Source organism: Tachyglossus aculeatus, chromosome 4 (assembly GCF_015852505.1).
Source record: "Tachyglossus aculeatus isolate mTacAcu1 chromosome 4, mTacAcu1.pri, whole genome shotgun sequence".
Lineage (NCBI taxonomy): Eukaryota > Metazoa > Chordata > Mammalia > Monotremata > Tachyglossidae > Tachyglossus > Tachyglossus aculeatus.
In genome coordinates, this window is record NC_052069.1 from 101,282,132 (window position 1) to 101,303,068 (window position 20,937).

The 20,937-nt window shown below is 42.6% G+C and overlaps 1 protein-coding gene across 2 annotated transcripts in view; it reads left to right on the forward strand.

Annotated features, from left to right (window-relative positions):
• The window catches only part of MAPKAP1 (MAPK associated protein 1), a 221,033-nt gene that overhangs the window by 145,777 nt on the left and 54,319 nt on the right, over positions 1 to 20,937 (forward strand). For both annotated transcript variants that reach the window (XM_038745168.1, XM_038745169.1), the window contains exon 8: positions 13,876 to 13,983. In XM_038745168.1, coding sequence (XP_038601096.1) covers positions 13,876 to 13,983 — 108 coding nt within the window. The remainder of the gene's footprint in view (positions 1 to 13,875; positions 13,984 to 20,937) is intronic.

Below are 20,937 nucleotides of genomic sequence, written 5' to 3' on the forward strand. Positions count from 1 at the left end.
TAATTTCACTTGCTGTCAAGGCAGTGTTAGGTAAAATGGGTTTGAACTGCTGTAGTTTTTGAGTACTGGACTAGATGTCAGAAACCTTTGCCATCACTGGAAATTCTGTCACTCTGGATTTACTGTCTGTTTCCCACAGCTGAATTCTTAAGCAGTGTGATTTAACACCCTGGCTCTCCATCAACCAGTTCTGGCATTTATTTGAATGCATTACACCACTGGTTTCCATAAACTATTTTACAATTGTTTCAAATAAATGACTGTTTATTTCCACCTAAACCATCTGTAGTTCTGAGGAGAGCAACAAATACGTGTATGTAAAATTTGGTAATGTCACAGTGACTCAAGTTAAGAACCTATTGGATTGAAAACCCGATCCATTCCTATAATGTTACAGATTTTCATCCTTTTAATGCCTTCCTAACCACGGGATATCTGAATTTGGAGGAAAAAAAAATGTTTTTTCTGTTGTACTGTAAACCAGAGGACTTTGTTGTTCCCAGAGCATGGAGGTGTGATGTGTTTGGACTACATCAGAATTTGGGGTGCTACCATTTCTCTGGTAAAGTTTTTGCTTCTCCCTGTGACACTACCAGCTTCAGGGTGAAGGTCCCCACTGCTGTTAAAGGGGAAATCGGCTTCCCTATCCTTGTCTTCTCCTTGCCACCTCGGCTCATTTCTGAATTTTGCTGTTTTACTGTGCAGGGATGTGCTCCCTCCTTCTAGTCTCTGTATTGTTTCACCCTCTTTAGTGAAATAAGTGGAGGACCAGGCTGCCGATGGTGACAGTGATGCAGCCTCCCATCCAGAACAATGGGCTTGGTCTTGAGATCTCAGAAAGGAGAACCTAGGTGAATTATTTTATTTTATTTTGTTAGTATGTTTGGTTTTGTTCTCTGTCTCCCCCGTTTAGACTGTGAGCCCACTGTTGGGTAGGGACTGTCTCTATATGTTGCCAACTTGTACTTCCCAAGCGCTTAGTACAGTAAGTAAGTGATTGATTGATTGAATTATAGCAGTTGTGGTTTGCGGTCAGTCTTATCCCCGCTCGGGCTTGGAGTACAACCAAGTAAGTAGACAGGTAGGGGTGCAGCACATTACAAAATTCCCGGAAAAAGAACAAGCTAGTAGAGAATTTGGAAATAGTACCCAAAGCTTGATGGTTTTGTGCATTTAATAGAAGGTCAAACCTTTCACTCTTGAGAACCTGAGGGAGGCCCAGGGGAGCATCCAAAAGATCACTGACCCCCAGAGCCTGCAAGGGCATATTTGAAAATGAAAAACAAAATGAAATTCATGGCCCTCCTAATATCCCTCCCGAGTGCAGCTTAAGCCTTTCTCTTAACTCCTTTCAGTGCATTCTGACAGATGATTGGAATGATGGAAATACATCAACCGTTTGCCTTTTTATTTTATGACCCGGTAATGGCGATAACATATTTCCAGTAAATGTTTTCTATAGTAATAAAAAAAAGTGGTAACAAGGAGAATAAAAATGGGGATAGTTCAAACCCCAAAGAAATCACACACCTTCAGAAGCTAAGGACTGGAGCAATAAAGGTGTAAATCATTTTTACTTGGAAAAGGAGAAACTTCAAATGGGAAGATACTGCAAACAGTCAGTTGTGTTGATCAGATGGTGTCCTGTGAGTTTTCACAGTATTTTGAGTCCTGTATATGTGTGTGTGTGTGTGTGTGTGTGTGTGTGTGTGTGTGTAAGGCACATACACGTGCTTAGTACAGTGCTCTGCACATAGTAAGCGCTCAATAAATACGATTGATGATGTGCACAGACTCCTTTTTCCAACTCCTAAAGTCTTCCATTTTTCCTCCCTTTTTTCTGTGGAATAATTATGAAAGCTGAAGTGTATTTTACTTAAGCGGTAGCTTTCATCCAAGGTTGGTAGTTGCGATCCCGTCCCCTAAGTGGAGAGCAGAGGCAGAATGGGGCTCGATTTTGGCTCTTGGAGGTCTGGGTTGGACCTTTTGCATAACTCTGATTAGTAGCTGGCTCACGCCCTGCACTGCATTGTAATTTGCACAGAGTAGATGATTGTGACATTGAAGGAGAGAGCTGAAAAGCGAATCCATTAGTTCTGAGGTCTGGTGTACTAAAGTAGCTTTTGGAGTTCAGAAAGTCTCTTTCAAATGCTCATGTGACATCACCATCTTCCATTGAGCAGTTTCTTAATCGGCCTGAATAAGAGGCCGATTAAGGTCTTCTTGGTAGCCTTTGAGATTTTATGCTTTTGAGGCAAGAATGCTATTAAAATTGAACACTTCCCTGCTCTTATGTTTACGGGTTTATTTTAGGTTTCCCTCTCATTTATTCACCTTCTGAAAATATTCTGGCCAGGGTCTAATAAGCTAGTGATATTTGCAGCCGTTATGATTTCTAAAATACTCTCATTAGCAGTGAGTATAATTCTGTGAATTTTGTTTAATCCCTTTTTAGTGGTGTAAAACGTTTTCTTTAATCTGCAGTATCTGATTTTAGAAAAATCAGGTAAGTGCGATGCTGGCCTATTCAGATGGAAGGCTGACGCGAATTAGAATGAGGAAATTGATTGTTTGGTGCTGCTTTTATTTTTTCACCTTTAATGGCTTTCTGTTTACATTTGGTTTAATCACTTTTAATCCCCACTCCTCTGAATTAGTAAATATCATCTTCCAGCAGAATCTTGGGCCAGTTATGAAGTTGAGCAAACAATGCCGCACCCCCAGTATTTTTTAATGTTTTTTTTCCCCCCATACCAACATTTTCCCCTTATTGACCTAGCTTTTGGACTTAAAAACTCTTAAAAGAGGGGAAGGGGAAAAATGGGGTTTGAGTTTGTTTATCGCACTGATTCACCCCTTGACCAGTGTATTGTTCATTGCTACTGAAAGTTAATGGGGGCAAAATTGCATTCCCAAACATTTGAACCTGAAGTGGCCAGGGCCAAACTTAGTTGATCTCTGGTGATCGGTTCAATTTAGTTACGATTTTTAGCCATTAGGCTAGGGCTGAATGATGGTGATTTGGTTGAGGCCAAATGTCTGCAGAAAATTGGCTCTTTGATAAGAGCCCTGTTATCAGAGGGGGATACTTTCTCATTTACATTTAGATGAGTATTGATTATTTATTTACTTGGAGAAGTGAGATTCGTTTCCAATCTTATCTCTCTCCTCTCTGCTTGTCAGCAGAAAGAGAGATAGAGCTCCTGACATCAGCCCAAGATAACAGCACTTTGTAGTAAAGATAAAAGTTGGAATGGGCCTTTTTCTAGTCTTGACTGAAAGGATAAGTTTTAAAAATTAGAACTGATGGGTCATGCTTTCAAAACCTTTTCTGAAGGCTTTGCAATTTAACTAGGCAGTAGAATTGTTTTGTTGGAACAACCATGTTCTTCTTTTATAAAAAGGAATTGCACTTAATTTTATTCTGTATTGTTCTTCACCAGAAGTAAATTTTGTATTGTTCCTAAAGGGGCTGAAAAGTGACCTTAGTGTTGTTTTGGCCTTCTTTTTTTTTTCTTTTAAATCAAATGTTTCCAGCTGACCTCAAAGGGGACACATGCAACAGTAGTTATCCTTTGAAAACAGTCCAAAACTGATATTAAGATGAAGCAAAATGATTGCAGCTGCTCTCAAGAGTGAGTAATAAACAAGTTACCTGGTAGCAAAAGGCCGTATTAAAAGAAAATTGTAGAAGCATTTGCTTTGAAGAGTTAGATATTCCACTCATGACTTTCCAGACTTGTTGGAAAGTAGGGACTCAGCGGGTCAGCCTGGACTTTAAAGCTTTCAGAAATCAAATTGGTTTCCCGGTGTAGCCTTAGTCCATAGTTTCTAAAAACGTACACAAGTGTAGAAACTAGAATATTCAGGGCATCCAAGAAAACTTGGCAAGAATATTTGCTGGAATAGAAGCCCAACTTTTAAATAATGATGGTATTTATTAAGCACTCTGTGCCAAGCCCCTTTCTAAGCCCTGAGATGGAGACATGGTAGTTAGCCCAGATGCCCATATTAGGCTCCCAATCAAAGAGAGAGAGAGAACAGATATTTTTAGCCCCATTTTACAGATGAGGAAACTGACTCAGAGAAGTTGTGATTTGCCCAAGGTCACACAGCAGGCAAATAGTGGAAAGAGCCCGGAACTCGGGTTTCCTGACTCCCATGCCTGTGCCCTTCTCCACTAGGCCCTTTTCGGACCCTCCTTCAAGACAAAGGGGAGTTTTTTCCGGTGGGTTTGAATTCTGCCTCGAACATCGACTCCTTCTCATTTGTGATTTCGTTGAAAGAAACACCCCCGAGATTCAGCTTCCGACTAAAAATCACCCAATACCTCAGGCCCCTTCCTGGTTATTTAGAATAATGTGTTTATGCTGCCCACTTGTATTACTCTGGCTTAAGTCTTTTAAACCTGAGCATCAGCATTTTACCCAGGAACTTTGCATCTCCCACCTGGGCTAACACCGGCGCTCACTGAAATAACACTGTCAAATGCAGCAAACCTAAAACGAAGTCAATTTTGAATGATCCAGAGATGAGGAAATGTAACGACTTCTCCCTCCGTTTAGCATCCCCTTCCCTTTCAGGGCTAGCTCGGGAAAAGCTGCAGCTCAGGATGCCAAGAGGCGGCCTTTGTGTTTCAGAATCCGAATGTTAAAAGTGATAAACCTGGATGGGGTGAGCCAGGCCCAGAACCCCACATGTTCTAAAGATTTTCTTTGAAAGCTGTGGGGGAAGATGTTTGCCCCAGGTTTACACGGGCCTGTAAAAGTTCTGGTTTCATTTTGCAACTTGAAAATTCTCCCAAAGCGCTCAGAGCTATATTTTGTTACTAGACCATTAAGTTCCACAGTATTTCTACAATAAATATATCACTGAAACATTGAAAAGGGTTTTTCTATTTACTCCAGTAAAACTGCTTCCCAGAATCATCCTTATGTTTTGCTCAGGTTGCAGCTGAGGTCAGGTAGCTTTTTACAGAATTGTGACAATTTGAAGCTTATTTTCAAAGGGTAGCTATTGCCTGGAGATCTATGTCCCATCCCCTATGAAAGTGCCTTTTACATTTTATTCGGGTATTTCTTTGAGGGAATTGTTTTAACTGAAATTGACCTCACAGCTTGTCTTCAAGTGATGAGCGTTGGCCTCCATCATTCTTTTTCACTTTGCTTTGACGTAAAAATTCAAGCCGGCATTTAGTTGTGTTGGCTAGAACAGCATGGCATGGTTGAACTTGATTGCACGGGTTTTAAAAAGATTCACTCTTTACCATTTAAATCCTGCTTGCTTCTGAAAAAGTTCTGCACCACTGAAAAATCTACCCAACCTCCCTAGAAGGTGTCTGGGGCCTACGATTGTGAGAATGCACGCCTAACCCTTGTAAACCCTTTTCTTCTCTCAAGTGACTAGCGAAAAGTGGAGGCATTGTCAGTGGAATTGATTTCTTTTCCACCTGCCACGAGGGCTATCATAACTTTTGACCATTTTAATTATCATCGATGGTATTTGTCAAAGCTCTTACTTATGTGCAAATCATTGTAGAAGACAGCACTTGGGGAAATTTCAAAATAAAGGGGGAAAAGGTCCTGCTTTCAAGGAGCCTATCAATGGTACCTATTGAGCGCTTACTGTGTCTAGAGCACAGTAATAAGCTCATGGGAGAGTTGTTGGGTAGGGGTTGTCTCTGTTGCCGAATTGTGCTTTCCAAGCGCTTAGTACAGTGCTCTGCACACAGTAAGCCCTCAATAAATAGGATTGAATGAATACAATATAACAGAGGTGGTAGGCATGTTCCCCGCCCACAGTTAGCTTGCCATCGTAAAGGAAAAGATCTAGAAGGAAAAGGCAAAGAGAATCAGAACCCATAGAATGAATAAAAATAATAATCTACTGCATTACCATGGCAAGGATGCTGCTTATTACTGTGAGCTATTATAGAGATGCAGCCTGGCCTAGTGGATAGAGCACAGGCCTCGGAGTCAGAAGGACCTGGGTTCTAATCCTGGCTCTGCCATTTGTCTGCCCTCTGGCCCTGGGCAAGTCAGTTGATTTCTCTGGGCCTCATTTACCTAGTCTGTGCCTCATTTACCTCATCTGTGCCTCATTTACCTCATCTGTGAAAAGGGGATTAAGACGGCGAGCCCCATGTTGGGCAGGGATTGTCTCCAACCCAATTTTCTTGTATCCACCCCAGCACTTAGTACAGTGCCTGGCACACAGTAAGCAATTAACAAATACCAGAATGATTGTTATTATAAGCTCCTGCCCTTGTGTCAGGGGTGTGGACCCTGCTCACTCCCTTTAAGGAATGGCAAGAAGGGCAAGGAAAAGTCAGTCAATCATATATAATGAGTGCTTACTATGTGCAAAACATTGTACTGAACGCTTGGGAGAGAACATTATCACAATGTAACAGACACATTCCCTGCCCAAAGCAAGCTTGCGATCTAGAATTAGTAAGATCCCAATGGAGAAGTAGGGAGTTTGGTAGAGACTCCGTTAAGGGTAGCTGGGAAAAGTCTGCAGACTTTTGTCGCATCTCCTCAGAGCTCTCCATAGCCAGCGCTCCGTTTGCCCCTCTGCCTGCCCCTGACAAGACCTTCCACCGGTGTGATTTCCCATTTATCCTTGGCCCTGCTGCCTCTTGGGAGTCAGAGGATGCGGGTTCTAATCCTGGTTCTGCCGCTTGTGTAACCTTGGGCAAGTCACTTGGTTTTCCTGTGCCTCAGTTTCCTGATCTGTAAAATGGGGATTAAGACCGTGAGCTGTGAGGCAGGGACTGTGTCCAACTTGATTACCTTGTATTTACCCCAGTGCTTAGGTCAGTTCTTGGCATATAGTAAGCACTTATCAAATAACTTATTGGTATTTATGTGACTGAAGGACTCTAGTTGTGGGCAAGGAATGTGTATTTTATGGTGTTATATTGTACCCTCTCGAGTGCACAGTACAATGCTCTGCACACAGTAAGCGCACAGTAAATGTCAACTCCTGACCAGCAGTGACTCCCAACACTCAAATTTGAGTGTTAAGCGCTTAGTACAGTGCTCTGCACACAGTAAGCGCTCAATAAATATGATTGATGATGATGATCAGCTTCAGCTTCCTGATGATCCTGACTCCCAACACTCAAATTTGATTAGCTTTCTGATGATCCTTAAGTTATTTATTTATTTATTTTACTTGGGCATATCTATTCTATTTATTTTATTTTGTTAATATGTTTGGTTTTGTTCTCTGTCTCCCCCTTCTAGACTGTGAGCCCACTGTTGGGTAGGGACTGTCTCTAGATGTTGCCAACTGGGACTTCCCAAGCGCTTAGTACAGTGCTCTGCACACAGTAAGCGCTCAATAAATACGATTGATTGATTGATTGATTAGCTGATCCTTCTGGTGGCTGGGCTCCCAGGACCCAGATCTTGGAAAGAAGGATGGAAGAAAGGAAGGAGAGTTGGTTTGGCCAAGCAGAATGAGCAGACATTCCTGACACGGGGATTGGGGTAAACATGGGCAATAACTGCGATACAAAATTTGAAGCTTCAGTCAATCAATGGTCTCTGTTTATTGAGTGCTTGCTGTGTGCAAAGCACTGCGCTAAGTGCTTGGGCAAGTACAAAATAACATCAAACACATTCCCTGTCTGCAATGAGCTCACACAGTCTATTGAGTGTTTCCTGGGTGCACAGCACTATACTAAGCTTTAGGTACAAAAGTACCAATATACTAGAGTTGGTAGGTACAATCCCTGCCTACAAGAAGCTTATAATCTCTTTCCCAAGTGTTGCCAGTAGTTTTAAGTTGTTCTTTATTTGAACTGAATTGAACCAACATAGCTTAGTGGAAAGAGCACGGGCTTGGCAATAATAATAATAATGATAATAGTTATGGTATTTGTTAAGCACTATGTGCCAAGCACTGTTCTCAGCACTAGGGTAGATAATAATAATAATAATGATGATGATGGCATTTATTAAGCACTTACTGTGTGCAAAGCACTGTTCTTAGCACTAGGGAGGTTACAAGGTGATCAGGTTGTCCCATGGGGGGCTCCCAGTCTTCATCCCCATTTTACAGATGAGGTAACTGAGGCACAGAGAAGTTAAGTGACTCGCCCAAAGTCACACAGCTGACAATTGGCGGAGCCGGGTTTTGAACTCATGATCTCTGACTCCAAAGCCCGTTGCTCTTTCCACTGAGCCACGCTGGTAATCAGGTTGTCCCACGTCGGGCTCACGGCCTTAATCCCCATTTTATAGATGAGGTAACTGAGGCACAGAGAAGTGACGTGGCTTGCCCAAGGTCACACAGCAGACAAGTGGCGAAGCTAGGATTAGAACACACTTCCTCTGACGACCAAGCCTGTGCTCTTTCTACTAAGCCAAGCTGGTGCAGAGGAAGTGTGTGGGACACTTGTGTGTGTGGGGCACGTGGGACAACCTGATTACCTTGTATCTACCCTAGCGCTTAGAACAGTGCTTGGCACATAGTAAGCGCTTAACAAATACCATAATTATTATTACCAATAGTTCTTCAAAAGAAGGGATCAGAAGCAGAATCTCAACCTGTCTCAAAGAGCCAGAGCAAAGGAAGGCTACACCTGGAGAAGGAAGTCATTATCAATCAATCAATCAATCAATCATATTTATTGAGTGCTTACTGTGTGCAGAGCACTGTACTAAGCGCTTGGGAAGTACAAGTTGGCAACATATAGAGACAGTCCCTACCCAACAGTGGGCTCACAGTCTAAAAGGGGAGACAGAGAACAAAACCAAACATACTAACGAAATAAAATAAATAGAATAGATATGTACAAGTTAAATAAATAAATAAATAGAGTAATAAATACGTCCAAACATATATACATATATAAAGGTGCTGTGGGGAAGGGAAGGAGGTAAGGTGAGGGGGATGGAGAGGGGGACGAGGGGGAGAGGAAGGAAGGGGCTCAGGCTGGGAAGGCCTCCTGGAGGAGGTGATTAGTCATTAGCTTTGGGGATAGTGGTGGGACCTGTGAGCAGGGAATGTCACTGTTTCTTGTTGTATTGTACTTTCCCAAGCACTTAGTACAGTGTTCTGCACCCAGTAAGTGCTCAATAAATACGATTGAATGAATGAATGAAAGACTGAATGAATCTCACCCTGAGGTCTTAGAGGCACAGGCACAAACAGCGTGGCTCAGTGGAAAGAGCCCGGGCTTTGGAGGCGGAGGCCATGGGTTCAAATCCCGGCTCCGCCAATTGTCAGCCGGGTGACCTTGGGCAAGTCACAGCTTCTCTGTGCCTCAGTTCCCTCATCTGGAAAATGGGGGTGAAGACTGTGAGCCCCCCGTGGGACAACCTGATCACCTTGTAACCTCCCCAGCGCTTAGAACAGTGCTTTGCACATAGTAAGAGCTTAATAAATGCCATTACAAAAACCACAAATTCTCCAGATGGCCTTCTCTTTGGGAAGAGTAAGAAAACTAAACGTGATTTAGATACCAATGATTCAGAATAGAATTGATCATGCAAATGTATGGAAATGTATACATATCACAAAAATGATCCTGCCCTACATTTACAATTTAAGGTCATTCAGAAACAAACCTCTTGCCATTTTTGTAGACTTTAAAATGGGTTCTAGGTAATATGGGGCCAGTGGGTTTTTTAACTCTGCAGTACTGATGGTAATGTAGTCAAAAATTATCTAAATTTTAGGAACTTTTCCCATCTTGTTGCCTTTTCCCACATGACTCCCCTCAGCTTATTGTTTCCATTTCCTGAAAAACATGAGTCTTTATAACCAGCTGCCTGTGCAGTTGATGATTGTGTTGGGTACAGAGGGAGTCGTAGCTTTTCTCTCCTGAAATCAGAACATATATATGAGGACTCCGACTCTGTTCCAAAAATCACCAGGAATATGACGGTGCCTTTGTGTAGTAAAAGAATTAAACTACCTCAAGAGCAAAATACACTGCAACATCCCCAGTGTGTTTAACATGATTCGTGAAGAGAAGAAATTAGGAACCCATAATTGAAAGCCTGCTGTAATATTTCATTTCCCATAAATGGCTAAAATATTTATCCTTTGTAGAGCCTTCCAATCCTGAGAATTCATTTATATTTTTATATCTGCATTCAACTCCTAATATATGAATATGATGTATATTTATTTAAAATGCTTTTGAATGGTGTATTAGCTGTAAAGTAGAAAACTATGTTCAGAGATAATATGTTTATTTCAGAATTTTACGAAGGCAACTGTTTTCAGAATAGCCATCATATTTTTTCTCTCTTTAAGAACTTCAGGTTTTTTATTGCCAGACTAGACTTGTTTAATAGGAAAATATTTGAAACTTTTTAGAGTTTTGGCTGGGGAGAGGGACCATGGACCCATAGAAAGCTATATTCCTGTACATATATGCATAGCTAACCAAAAAAAGAAAGATGGGCATATATATCAAATAGACTTAGCAATTCAGCAATACTGGGGAAAAAAAGTTGTGTCTGCTGTCGCAGTCTTTGTGTTTTCATAGTCCCATGAAGGAATCGTAGGTTGCTCAATATATATGATCCATCATGCCACGTGTACCCCAAAAAAAGATGATGAAAAGTGTTCCGGAGATAAAGGAAATTGCAGATCATCTATGAAAGACAAAGTCCTCCTAAACACATATGTATATATGTGAATGTATAGACAGATATAGACAGATTTCATATTTATTTGTGAATATGTGAATATGTCTATTAAAATATCCCCCTTTCCCTCACAGTCCAGGTACTCAATAAATACCATTAGTAATTAAACATCAGACCAACCTGAAAGTCTTTATAGCATTAGTTGTGTGCAAAGGCAAGATCAGCATCAAGAGGATGCATCCTGCTACATAGCTCCATGGGGGTGGTTGCTTTATCAATCAATCAATCATATTTATTGAGTGCTTACTGTGTGCAGAGCACTGTACTAAGCGCTTGGGAAGTACAAGTTGGCAACATAGACGGTCCCTACCCAACAGTGGGCTCACAGTCTAAAAGGGGGAGACAGAGAACAAAACCAAACATACTAACAAAATAAAATAAATAGAATAGATATGTACAAGTAAAATAAATAGAGTAATAAATATGTATACACGTATATACATATATACAGGTGCTGTGGGGAAGGGAAGGAGGTCAGGTAGGGGGATGGAAAGGGGGATGAGGGGGAGAGGAAGGAAGGGGCTCAGCCTGGGAAGGCCTCCTGGAGGAGGTGAGCTCTCAGTAGGGTCTTGGAAAGAGCCCGGGCTTTGGAGTCAGAGGTCATGGGTTCAAATTCTGGCTCCGCCACTTGTCAGCTGTGTGACCCTGGGCGAGTCACTTCTCTGGGCCTCAGTTCCCTCATTTGGAAAATGGGGATGAAGACTGTGAGCCCCACGTGGGACAACCTCATGACCTTGTATCCCCCCCCCCAGCGCTTAGAACAGTGCTTTGCACAGAGCAAGCGCTCAATAAATGCCATCATTATTATTATTATTATTATTATTCGGGCGGAAGCAGGAACTGAGGCGGCGGCGGCGCGCGCCGGGGAGGCTTCCTCACGGGGCCGCAAGGCCCTCGCCTGGCTCCCCCGCCAAGGCGAGCAGGCTGCTTTAGCCATAGATGTGACTGTCTCCAGCAGCGGATGTACATAGCCCTTGTCAGGTTATCAAGATAGGTATCCTTCGAGTGGGGGTGTGTGGGAGGTGGTGCCTGAAGGATTCGATGCTACAAAATTATCAAGGCTGCCTCCCAAGTCCCCTGGATGTGGCCTGTTGGTCTCCTGGCAGGGCAGCTTTCTTTTTCCAGTTTGACTATGACAGTGAGACTTGAGAAAAGTAGGCGGAAAATGCTTTTAAGAACCCATTGTAATGAAAACCTCAGGTGGCGTTGGGTTGCTGGGATACCAGGCTTCAGACACACTAAGTTGGCACGCAGAGAAATTAGGGGACTTGGTCTGGACGAAGCCCGTTACGTGATGAGTGTGAGGCAGCTGTAGAAGTCAAAGGCCGGTTAACTTGGGTATAGATGAGGTATGTAGGATGGAGAGAGGTCAGGGTTAGTGCAATGGAGTTGGGAGTCAGCAGTGAAGCGGTGGTAATTGAAGTCATGGGAACAGAAGAGCTCCCCAAGGGAGTGAGCGTAAATTGAGAAGAAAACCCAGAAAAGGCCTCAAGGGACTCCCGCAGTTATGGAGTGGGCGGAAGAGGAAGAGAGCAAAAAAGACAGCTAATGAGTTATTGTTGGAATCGACGGGGAAATTTAGTAACATTCATAAGAACTGCAGTTTCATACACCATTTTAACAAGGAAGCAACAGTGAAAGAAAACAGGTGCTATAGGACAAGTTTTTAATGAACTGAATCCCTAGACCTGACACACATGGCAGTATGTCACTATATTGGATCTGCATTCATGCCTTGAGAGAGAGCACTTTGGGGGCTTACACTACCTGAGACGATGTAAATCCTCAACTCACTGAGCTTGGAGGTATTGAAGAGAGAAGAAAAAGACTGGAGGTTAAGGTCCCAAGATAACACAAGTCATCAACTCATCTTTTAGCGATGAGGTCAGAGTCCTGAGCGTGTATTTTGCACACCTAATTTTAAAAACCACAGAAAGGACTACTCTGACAGGTGTATGAGCTTGTATTGACAGTTGTGTTGCAACAGCAGCTGACTGTTGGGAAAAACTTGAGCGAGATCACAGAAGGTCGTTGTGAGCAGGGAATGTGTCTGTGTATTGTTATATTGTACTCTCCCTAGCTCTTAGTACAGTGCTTTGCACACCGTAAGCGCTCAATTAATTCGATTGAATCAATAAATGTCAGGCTGCTCTCCTGGCTGTTTTCCAGAACTAAAGACAGCACTTCTTGGGCTATGCATTTGGACTATGGAAACTTCAGTCCCTTCTTAGGAGAGTTACCATTTCCTGTCTTTCAGGCCCATAACCTTGATGTTAACCTTGCCTCATGTCTCTCACTCAACCCGAATATTCAGTCTGTCACTAGATCCTGTTTGTTCAGCCTTCACAACATGGCTAAAATCCACACTTCTGTATTCAAACTGCTTCCACGTTAATCCTAGCACTTATCCTATTCTGCTTTGATTACTTTATCAGCCTCCTTGCTGAGCGCCCTGCCTCCTGTCTCTCCCCACTCCAGTCTGTACTTCACTCTGCTGCCCAGATCATTTTTGTACAGAAACGTGCAGTCCGTTTCCCCACTCCAGAAGAACCTCCAGTGGTTATCCATCCACTTCCGCGTCAGACACTCTTCACCATCGTCTTTAAAGCACTCAGTCACCTTGCCCCCTCCTACCTCACTTCACTACTTTCTTACTACAACTCGACCCACACACTTTGATCCCCTAATGCCAACCTACTCACTGCATCTCTATCTCGCCACCAACCTCTCGCCCATGACCTTCCTCTTATCTGGACCACCTTTCCTTTTCATATCTTACAATTACCCTCCCCACCTTCAAAGCCTTACTGAAGGCACATCTCCTCCAAGAGGCCTTCCCTTACTAAGCCCTCATTTCCTCTTATCCCATTCCCTTCGGCTTCACCCTGACTTGCTCCCGTTATTCACCACCTCTCCCCTCCAAGCCCCATGGCACTTATGTATATATCCGTAATTTACTTATATTAATATCTGCCATCCCCTCTAGACCGTAAGCTCTTTGTGGGGCGGTAATGTATCTGTTATATTATTGTGTTGTACTCTCCCAAGGGCTTAGTACAGTGTCCTGCACACTGTAGCACTCAATACAATTGACTGATTAATGCCCTGATGCCAATGGCTGTCACTTTTCCTTACAATTAAAATCTAAACTTTGTAACCTTCTCTGTCTCCCTTCCCTCCCTTTTGTTTTTCTCTTTTTCAGGTCCTCAGTATCGCCTGGAGAAGCAGAGTGAACCCAATGTCCCAGTAGATTTAGACTGTACCTTGGAGAGCCAGAACACTTTGGAATTCTGCCTTGTCCGAGAGAACAGTACGTTTGCCCTTTTCATTCTTGCTTTGTAAATTGCTTAGGCTCACAGAAGTGATATATTCTGGAACACATGCTGTACTGGCTGGGCAGTGAGTTTTGAAGGGGCTGTGTTTCCTAAGGCCGTCTTCAGCAGTGCCAAAAGTGTATTCCAAACCAAAATGATTGATTTCATACTTTTTGGTAAATAGTCTGCATCCTGTTTATCGCTTCATGATTAATCTTTTTCTGTTAAACTGCGTTCTGTAAAGTTATGACCAACCCTGAAAATTGCTTGAAAATATAAGGCTCTTTCTGAAGCTCACAATATTTAGTGGATGAAGTGACTGGTCTCAAGTTCATTTGACCCTATCAATATCCTCGTTCAAGGCACCCAGCAGTTTTTTAAAAAATTTTTGGAAATGATTAGCCACTCAGATGCTCCTTGTCAGGAGTCAGAGCAGGGACATGGGCCTGACTAAAGCTTTCTCCTCAATGACTGGAGACTTGGGAGGAAACTTTAGAGGTCTTTTGCTTCTACAGGTCAAGTTGAGATAATCGGTTTCTCCTCCATTGCAGCTCTTCCTTCTCCATAAGGGAAACAACTTCCCCAATTACACTGCCAAGGTAGAAGTAACAGGATTTCCTCACGTTTTACTCCAGAGCCTCTCCTCCCCGCCCCAAACTACCATGTCAGCCCTTTGCACCACCTAAAGAATAATAATAGTAATTATGACATTTGTTAAATGTTTGCTACGTGTCAGGCACTGTTCTAAGCACTGGGGTAGATACAAGCTAATCAGGTTAGACACAGTCCATGTCCCACAAGGGACTCACAGTCTTAATCCCCATTTTACAGATGAGATAACTGAGGCACAGAGGAGTTAAATGACTTGCCCGAAGTCACACCACAGACTAGTGGTGGAACTCAGGACCTTCTGACTGTCAGGCCTGTGCCCTATCCACTACTCTGTGCTGCTTTTCCTTCTTACGTGCCTAAATCGGGCTCCATTTAACCCAGTACTTTTCCCAAATACTGATTCTCCCTTGATTTGAATTTAAGTGTCTGTCTTCCCCACTACTTTGTAAGCTTTTTGAGGGCAGGGATCATGTCTTTTAACTCTATTGCCTTCTCCTTAAGTGCTTCGTACAATGCTCTGTAAGTAGTGGGCATGTGATAAATATTATTGATTGATTAGATTTCCCCTTTCCTGAACTGGGCACATAACCCACCCCTTCATTAGGGTCAGGATAGACCTTATTCAGGGAGCTGTGCCTTGTCGGTAAGATGGGTAGTGTTTCTCTCTTTCACAGTCAAACCCCCTTCCAAAAATTACATCATGATTCTAGAGGTGAGAATACAATTTCTTCCAGAGAAGTAACTCATTACCAGACTGGTATCCAAATAGATTTAGAAGGAGGTTAAAGAGCAGCAGCAGAATTTCATGCAGAATTAAAATCCTTGCTATTTAAAGTCACAAACCTCTTGTAGTATTTAATTTTGATTCATATGAGAAAAGAGCAGGGAAGCTAGCACATAGTTCATTTAATGAAACCAATACAAAAGTACTTTCCAGATACATGCACACAGTACATTCAGAACTGTGTCTGGCAGCGTTGAAGGGGAAGAACTTATAGAAGCAGAAAAACCTAGCTTGCATTTCCAGATGAAAGGAAATCTTAAGAACCCCATTTCGATTGAGCTCAGTTTTTGCATATTTTGGAGTTTGTTTGGGTACTAAGGATTGTGTGAGGAGGAGTTGTTCATTTAGTGATGACTTCTGTGGTGCCCTTTGGAATCCCATATGACTAAATTCATACACCTTTCAAAATGAGGAGAATCAAACTCATCATAAAAGAATATCTGGATTGTTCTCATTTCTAGAGGAAGATTTTAAGTTTGAGTGAACTGTAATCAGAGAAAGTCCACTCCAAGAGACCAAACTGAAACATTAATTTTGAGACGGGAAATGACATTTTATTGTCATATTAATACCCAAGAGATGAAAGAACTTTGAGATGTCATCCAGTCTAATCTAGCTCCAGGCAGGTGAGGGACTAAACCTTCCACAACAAGTCAGTCCATTAAGCAGTGGGATTTGTTGAGCACCTACTGTGTGCAAAGCACTGTAGTAAGCACTTGGGAGAATACAACAGACCTCTAGGAATGAAGACTCCTCCCCGTCAGGTTGTGTGTGTCATTGATGTGTTACTCAGGTAGTTCTTCCATGAGTCTAGCTGAAGTCTCTAATGTTTTACATTATCTTAGTCCTCGGTGGCCATAGGGAACATCTGGTCAGCATCACCCTCAACAACCCTGAAGATAGTTCTTAATTCAACCACTTAGACCTTTCTTATCCAGGCTAATCAACCCAGTTCCTTTAACCTTTCCTCCTAGCTCTATGCTCACGTCCATCTAGACACTTTTGTCCCTTTTCTCTGTACCACCTCCAGTTTCTCCTTGCCCTTGTTAAAATGAGGTGACAAATGCGTAGTGCAAACCAATTGGAGCCAACAAGGAGTAGTTGAAGGGCAGATCCATAGCAGTAGAGTAACAGAGCCTGAACTTTTAGAATGAAAGCTAACTGGAGGAAGGAGTTCTCTTTACAGTCCTACAAATTTTAGAGGACATGGCATATAGGTACCTGGGGTTGTATAAGATTGTTACTTCCCATCTCTTTCTACTTCATGACATATCAGACTCCTGTCAATTACATCCCAGTGCCCAAGAAACCTTTAATGAAAACGTCGTCCAGCAACTTAATTACCCTCAGGGACAAAGTGAAGTGAGCATATAACCTTGCAAGAAAGAATGGAGTTAGGCAGATTACATAATACGGGGAAGCCTAGATATAGGTGAAGGATGGGGGTAAAAGACATGTTTTGGCATCTGATCCACCAAAGGAGATGGTTATATGTAAGTTGAGTGTATCCCTTGGGCTTGAGAGAAGGATAAGAGAAATTGGGCAGGCTACTACAGTTGTCTTGGGTGTCCCAAAAGGGATGTTTGCTTCATACCACTTGGAGAACTGTAGGCAAAATAAGCTTTTTGTCCTTTTACCGACTGATGCTATGTACTTTTTGACCTAACTACATTTCATTGGAGTTGCAAGAATTAATTGTTGCTAAAGCAGTTTGCATTTCACTCGTATGTTTCATGTAAGGATCACAAAATGGTGATGGTAATGGTATTTACATTGCAATTTAGGGTAGGGTTTGCAAATGGAACTTAATATGACAAATATCTCTGCCTAGGGGCTGAGAATTAGAACTTGGACATAGATCTTGGCATACAATAAGGGGAAGCAAAGCCAAAACCCTTGAGCTTTCCCATTTGGATTTTGGTTTGCTAATGCACTCCATCCTTCAGACAGCTGTCTGCTCCACTTTGAAATGTGGCCAGAAACAAGCACGGAAGCAGAGTCTAGTGGAAATAGACTGGATTTGGAATGGGGAGATCCAAAATCTAGTCCTGACTCTCCACTGACTGGTGCGGTTTCCTTAACAATAAATTGGGTGTAATAATCTCTGCTCCCTCCTACCTGATAGCAACACTCTCTAGGTAAGTGAAGAGAACTTGTGAAAGCACATTGAGAGGTGTCATTTTACTCCAGCTCACTGTTCTGGTTAGTATCAATCTAGTGGGGCGTATTGAGCGCTTACTGGGTGCAGATCCGTGAACTAAGCACTTGGGAGAGTACGGTATAACAGAGTTGGTAGAAATGGCCTTGCTTACTAGGAGCTTACATGGGGCGACAGACATGAAAATAAATTTTGGATATGTACATAAGTGGGCCTGAGGGTGGGGCGAATATCATATCCTTGAAGGGTAGAAATGCAAGGGCAATGCAGAAGGGAGAAGGAGTAGGGGAAATGAGGATGTGGTTGGGGAGGACTCTTAGGGGAGATGTGGTTTTAGTAAGGCTTTGAAGATGGGAAGAGTGGTGGTCTGCCATATGTATATGTTGCCAATTTGTACTTCCCAAGCGCTTAGTACAGTGCTCTGCACATAGTAAGCACTCAATAAATACGATTGATGATGATGTAAAGGGGGAGAGAGTTCCAGGCCAGAGGGAGGATGCGGATAAGGGGTTGGTAGCAAGATAGATGAGACTGAGGTACAGTCGTTAGATTGGCGTTAGAGGAGCCAAGTGAGTGGGCTGGCTTGTAGTGGAAAATCAGCGAGGTAAAATAGGGTGCGAACCAATTCGGTACTTTAAAGCCAATGCTAAGGAGTTTCTGTTTGATGCGGAGGTAGATGGACAACCACTGGAGATTCTAGGGGAGTGGGGAGATGGATTGAACATTTTTTAGAAAAATGATCCAGGGAGCCTGAAGTGAGGACTGTAGTGCTGACTTGCTCCTTTTGCTCTTCCCCCCTCCCAGCCCCACAGCACTTATATGTTTGTTTTGACGTCTGTCTCCCACCCACCCACACCCCAGACTGTAAGCTCGTTTGGGGCAGGGAATGTCACTGTTTATTGTTGTATTGTACTTTCCCAAGTGCTTAGTACAGTGATCTTCACACACTAAGCAGTCAGTAAATGATTGGGCAAATGAATGAATGAGTGGGGAGAGGCAGGGAGGTCAGTGAGAAGGATCATGCAGTAATCATAGTGGGATGAGGTAAGTGCTTGGATCAGTATAGTAGCAGTTTGGATGGATGGGAAAGAGCAGATGCTAGCAATGTTGTTAGGGTAGACTTGACAAGATTTGGTGACATTAAATATGTGGGTTGAATGAAAGATGAGTCAAGATGAACCCCAAGGTTATGGGCTTGTAAATGAGGGAGGAAGGTGGTATTGTCTACAGTGATGGGAAAGGGAGGAGGAGGTTAGGATTTGGTGGGAAGATGTTGAGTTCTCTTTTGGATGCATCAAGTTTGAGTTGTCAGCAGAACATCCAAATAGAGATATGCTGAAGGCAGGAGGAAATGTGTGACTACAGAGAAGGAGAGAGGTCAAGATTGAAGTTTTAGAGTTGAGAAACATGCTCATAGAGATGGTAGTTGAAGCTGTGGGAGCAAATGAGTTCTCTCAGAAAGTGGATACAGATGGAGAATTGAAGAGAACCCATAAAACCTTGGGGGACTCCCACTGTCAGAGGGGTGGGAGGCAGAGAAGGAGCCTAGGAAAGAGACTGAGAATGGGTGGCCAGAGGGATAGGAAGAGAACCAGGACATTGCCAGTGAAGCCAAGGTTAATAATAATAATAATAATAATAATAATAATGGCATTTTTTAAGCGCTTACTGTGTGCGAAGCACTGTTCTAAGCGCTGGGGGGATACAAGGTGATCAGGTTGTCCCACGTGAGGCTCACAGTCAAGTAATGTTTCCAGGAGAAAGGGGTGGTAGAAAGCAGCTGAAAGGTAGAGGAGGATTAGGATGGAGTAGAGGCCACTAGAAGAAGTCGTTGTTGACCTTAGGAAGGGCAGTATCAATGGAATGAAGGGGGCAGAAGTGAGATTGGAGGAAGTCAAGGAGAGAATTGGAGGAAAGGGAGTGGAGGCAGTGAGTGAAAACAACTCTCTCAAGGAGTTTGGAGATGATGATGATGATGGTATTTGTTAAGCGCTTACTGTGTGCCAAGAACTCTTCTAAGCACTGGGGTGGATACAAGGTAATCACAGTCTTAATCCCCATTTTACAGATGAGGGCTCTGAGGCACAGAGAAGTGACTTACCCAAGGTCACACATCAGACAAGCGGCAGAGCCAGGATTAGAACCCATGACCTCTGACTCCCAAGCCCAGGCTCTTTCCACTAAGCCACAACTGCTTCTCGGCTATGGAGAGGAATGGTAGGAGGGAGATGGGGCGAAAACGGTGTGGAACCGTGGAATGAAGGGAGGGTTTTTATACATAATTAGCTCCTCAGGATTTCCATCTTTATAGCTGTAAGATGTCCCAAGAAAAGACTTATCAAAAAGCTGAACAGAAATAGACAGTGTTTGGAATGGAAATCAGTAGTGGTAGCGTCTGTTTTCTTGTTGAGAGCATACTTACACCTGTGCTGTCAGAGTATTTCATTCAAGGGTCAAAATGTTGAAAGTAACAGCTACACCCTCTCATCTGCCTTTGGGGAAGCATAAAACCAATCACTCTCCTTTTTGAAACTCCAGAAAAGAGAACAGAAATCCGTGGTCAACTCAGTGATTTAAGAACCTTAGGTTTTAGGCTAAAGGTATTTTTAAGAGAATAATGGAAAGGTCAAAATAGGGATGAGACAAATCCACTGATGAAAGCTAAAGATCCAAAATATGGGTTTTTTTCCGCTTGTTTTTAAATATTACTCGTCCGGAGGGGAATACCTCATGGATTTTGGGAAGCCTGCTTCCAGAAATCAATCAAGGACCCATTTAAAGACTTCAGTGGAGAGGTTTTCTTTATGGTGCACTGATTGATCACTTTTAACTAAACAGGAAACTGAGAACGCGAGGAAAAAGGCAGCAGGTAGGGAAATAGAGGTTTACTTTTTTGAAAGTTCTTGGTAATTTTCTATTTTGATTTCACCACTCATAAGTGCTGTGGACTAGAGAATCCCTGCAGGCTAGTTCCTGTTTGTGGAGGGTTTGCAGACTTCATTTCATTCATGCCTCTCAAGTTTGATTCATTTCATTCAAAGTGCCCAATTTTATGGTACTTCCTCAGCATTTTTTATGTCCTGGGAACTGAAACACCCAGGACAAAGAAAACAATGGGGAATGTATGCTGGTAAATCGGCTTTGTTTGGAATTAGAAACTTCTGTTTACGTGCAGTGAAATATTTTAAATTGATTTTTAAGAAACTCACCCAAGCACTGATTTTTTTTTAAAAAAGTATCCTACTTTATATGAATTTTTCTGGAAGTGTTCTTTTTTTCCAAACGGATATTATCGAAATAGGTGCCTGTTTCATCTTTTTTCATATTTCATGAAGCAGAAATATGCTCATATGCTCTCATTCACTAGCAATATCATAAACTAGTCGTATCAGCATC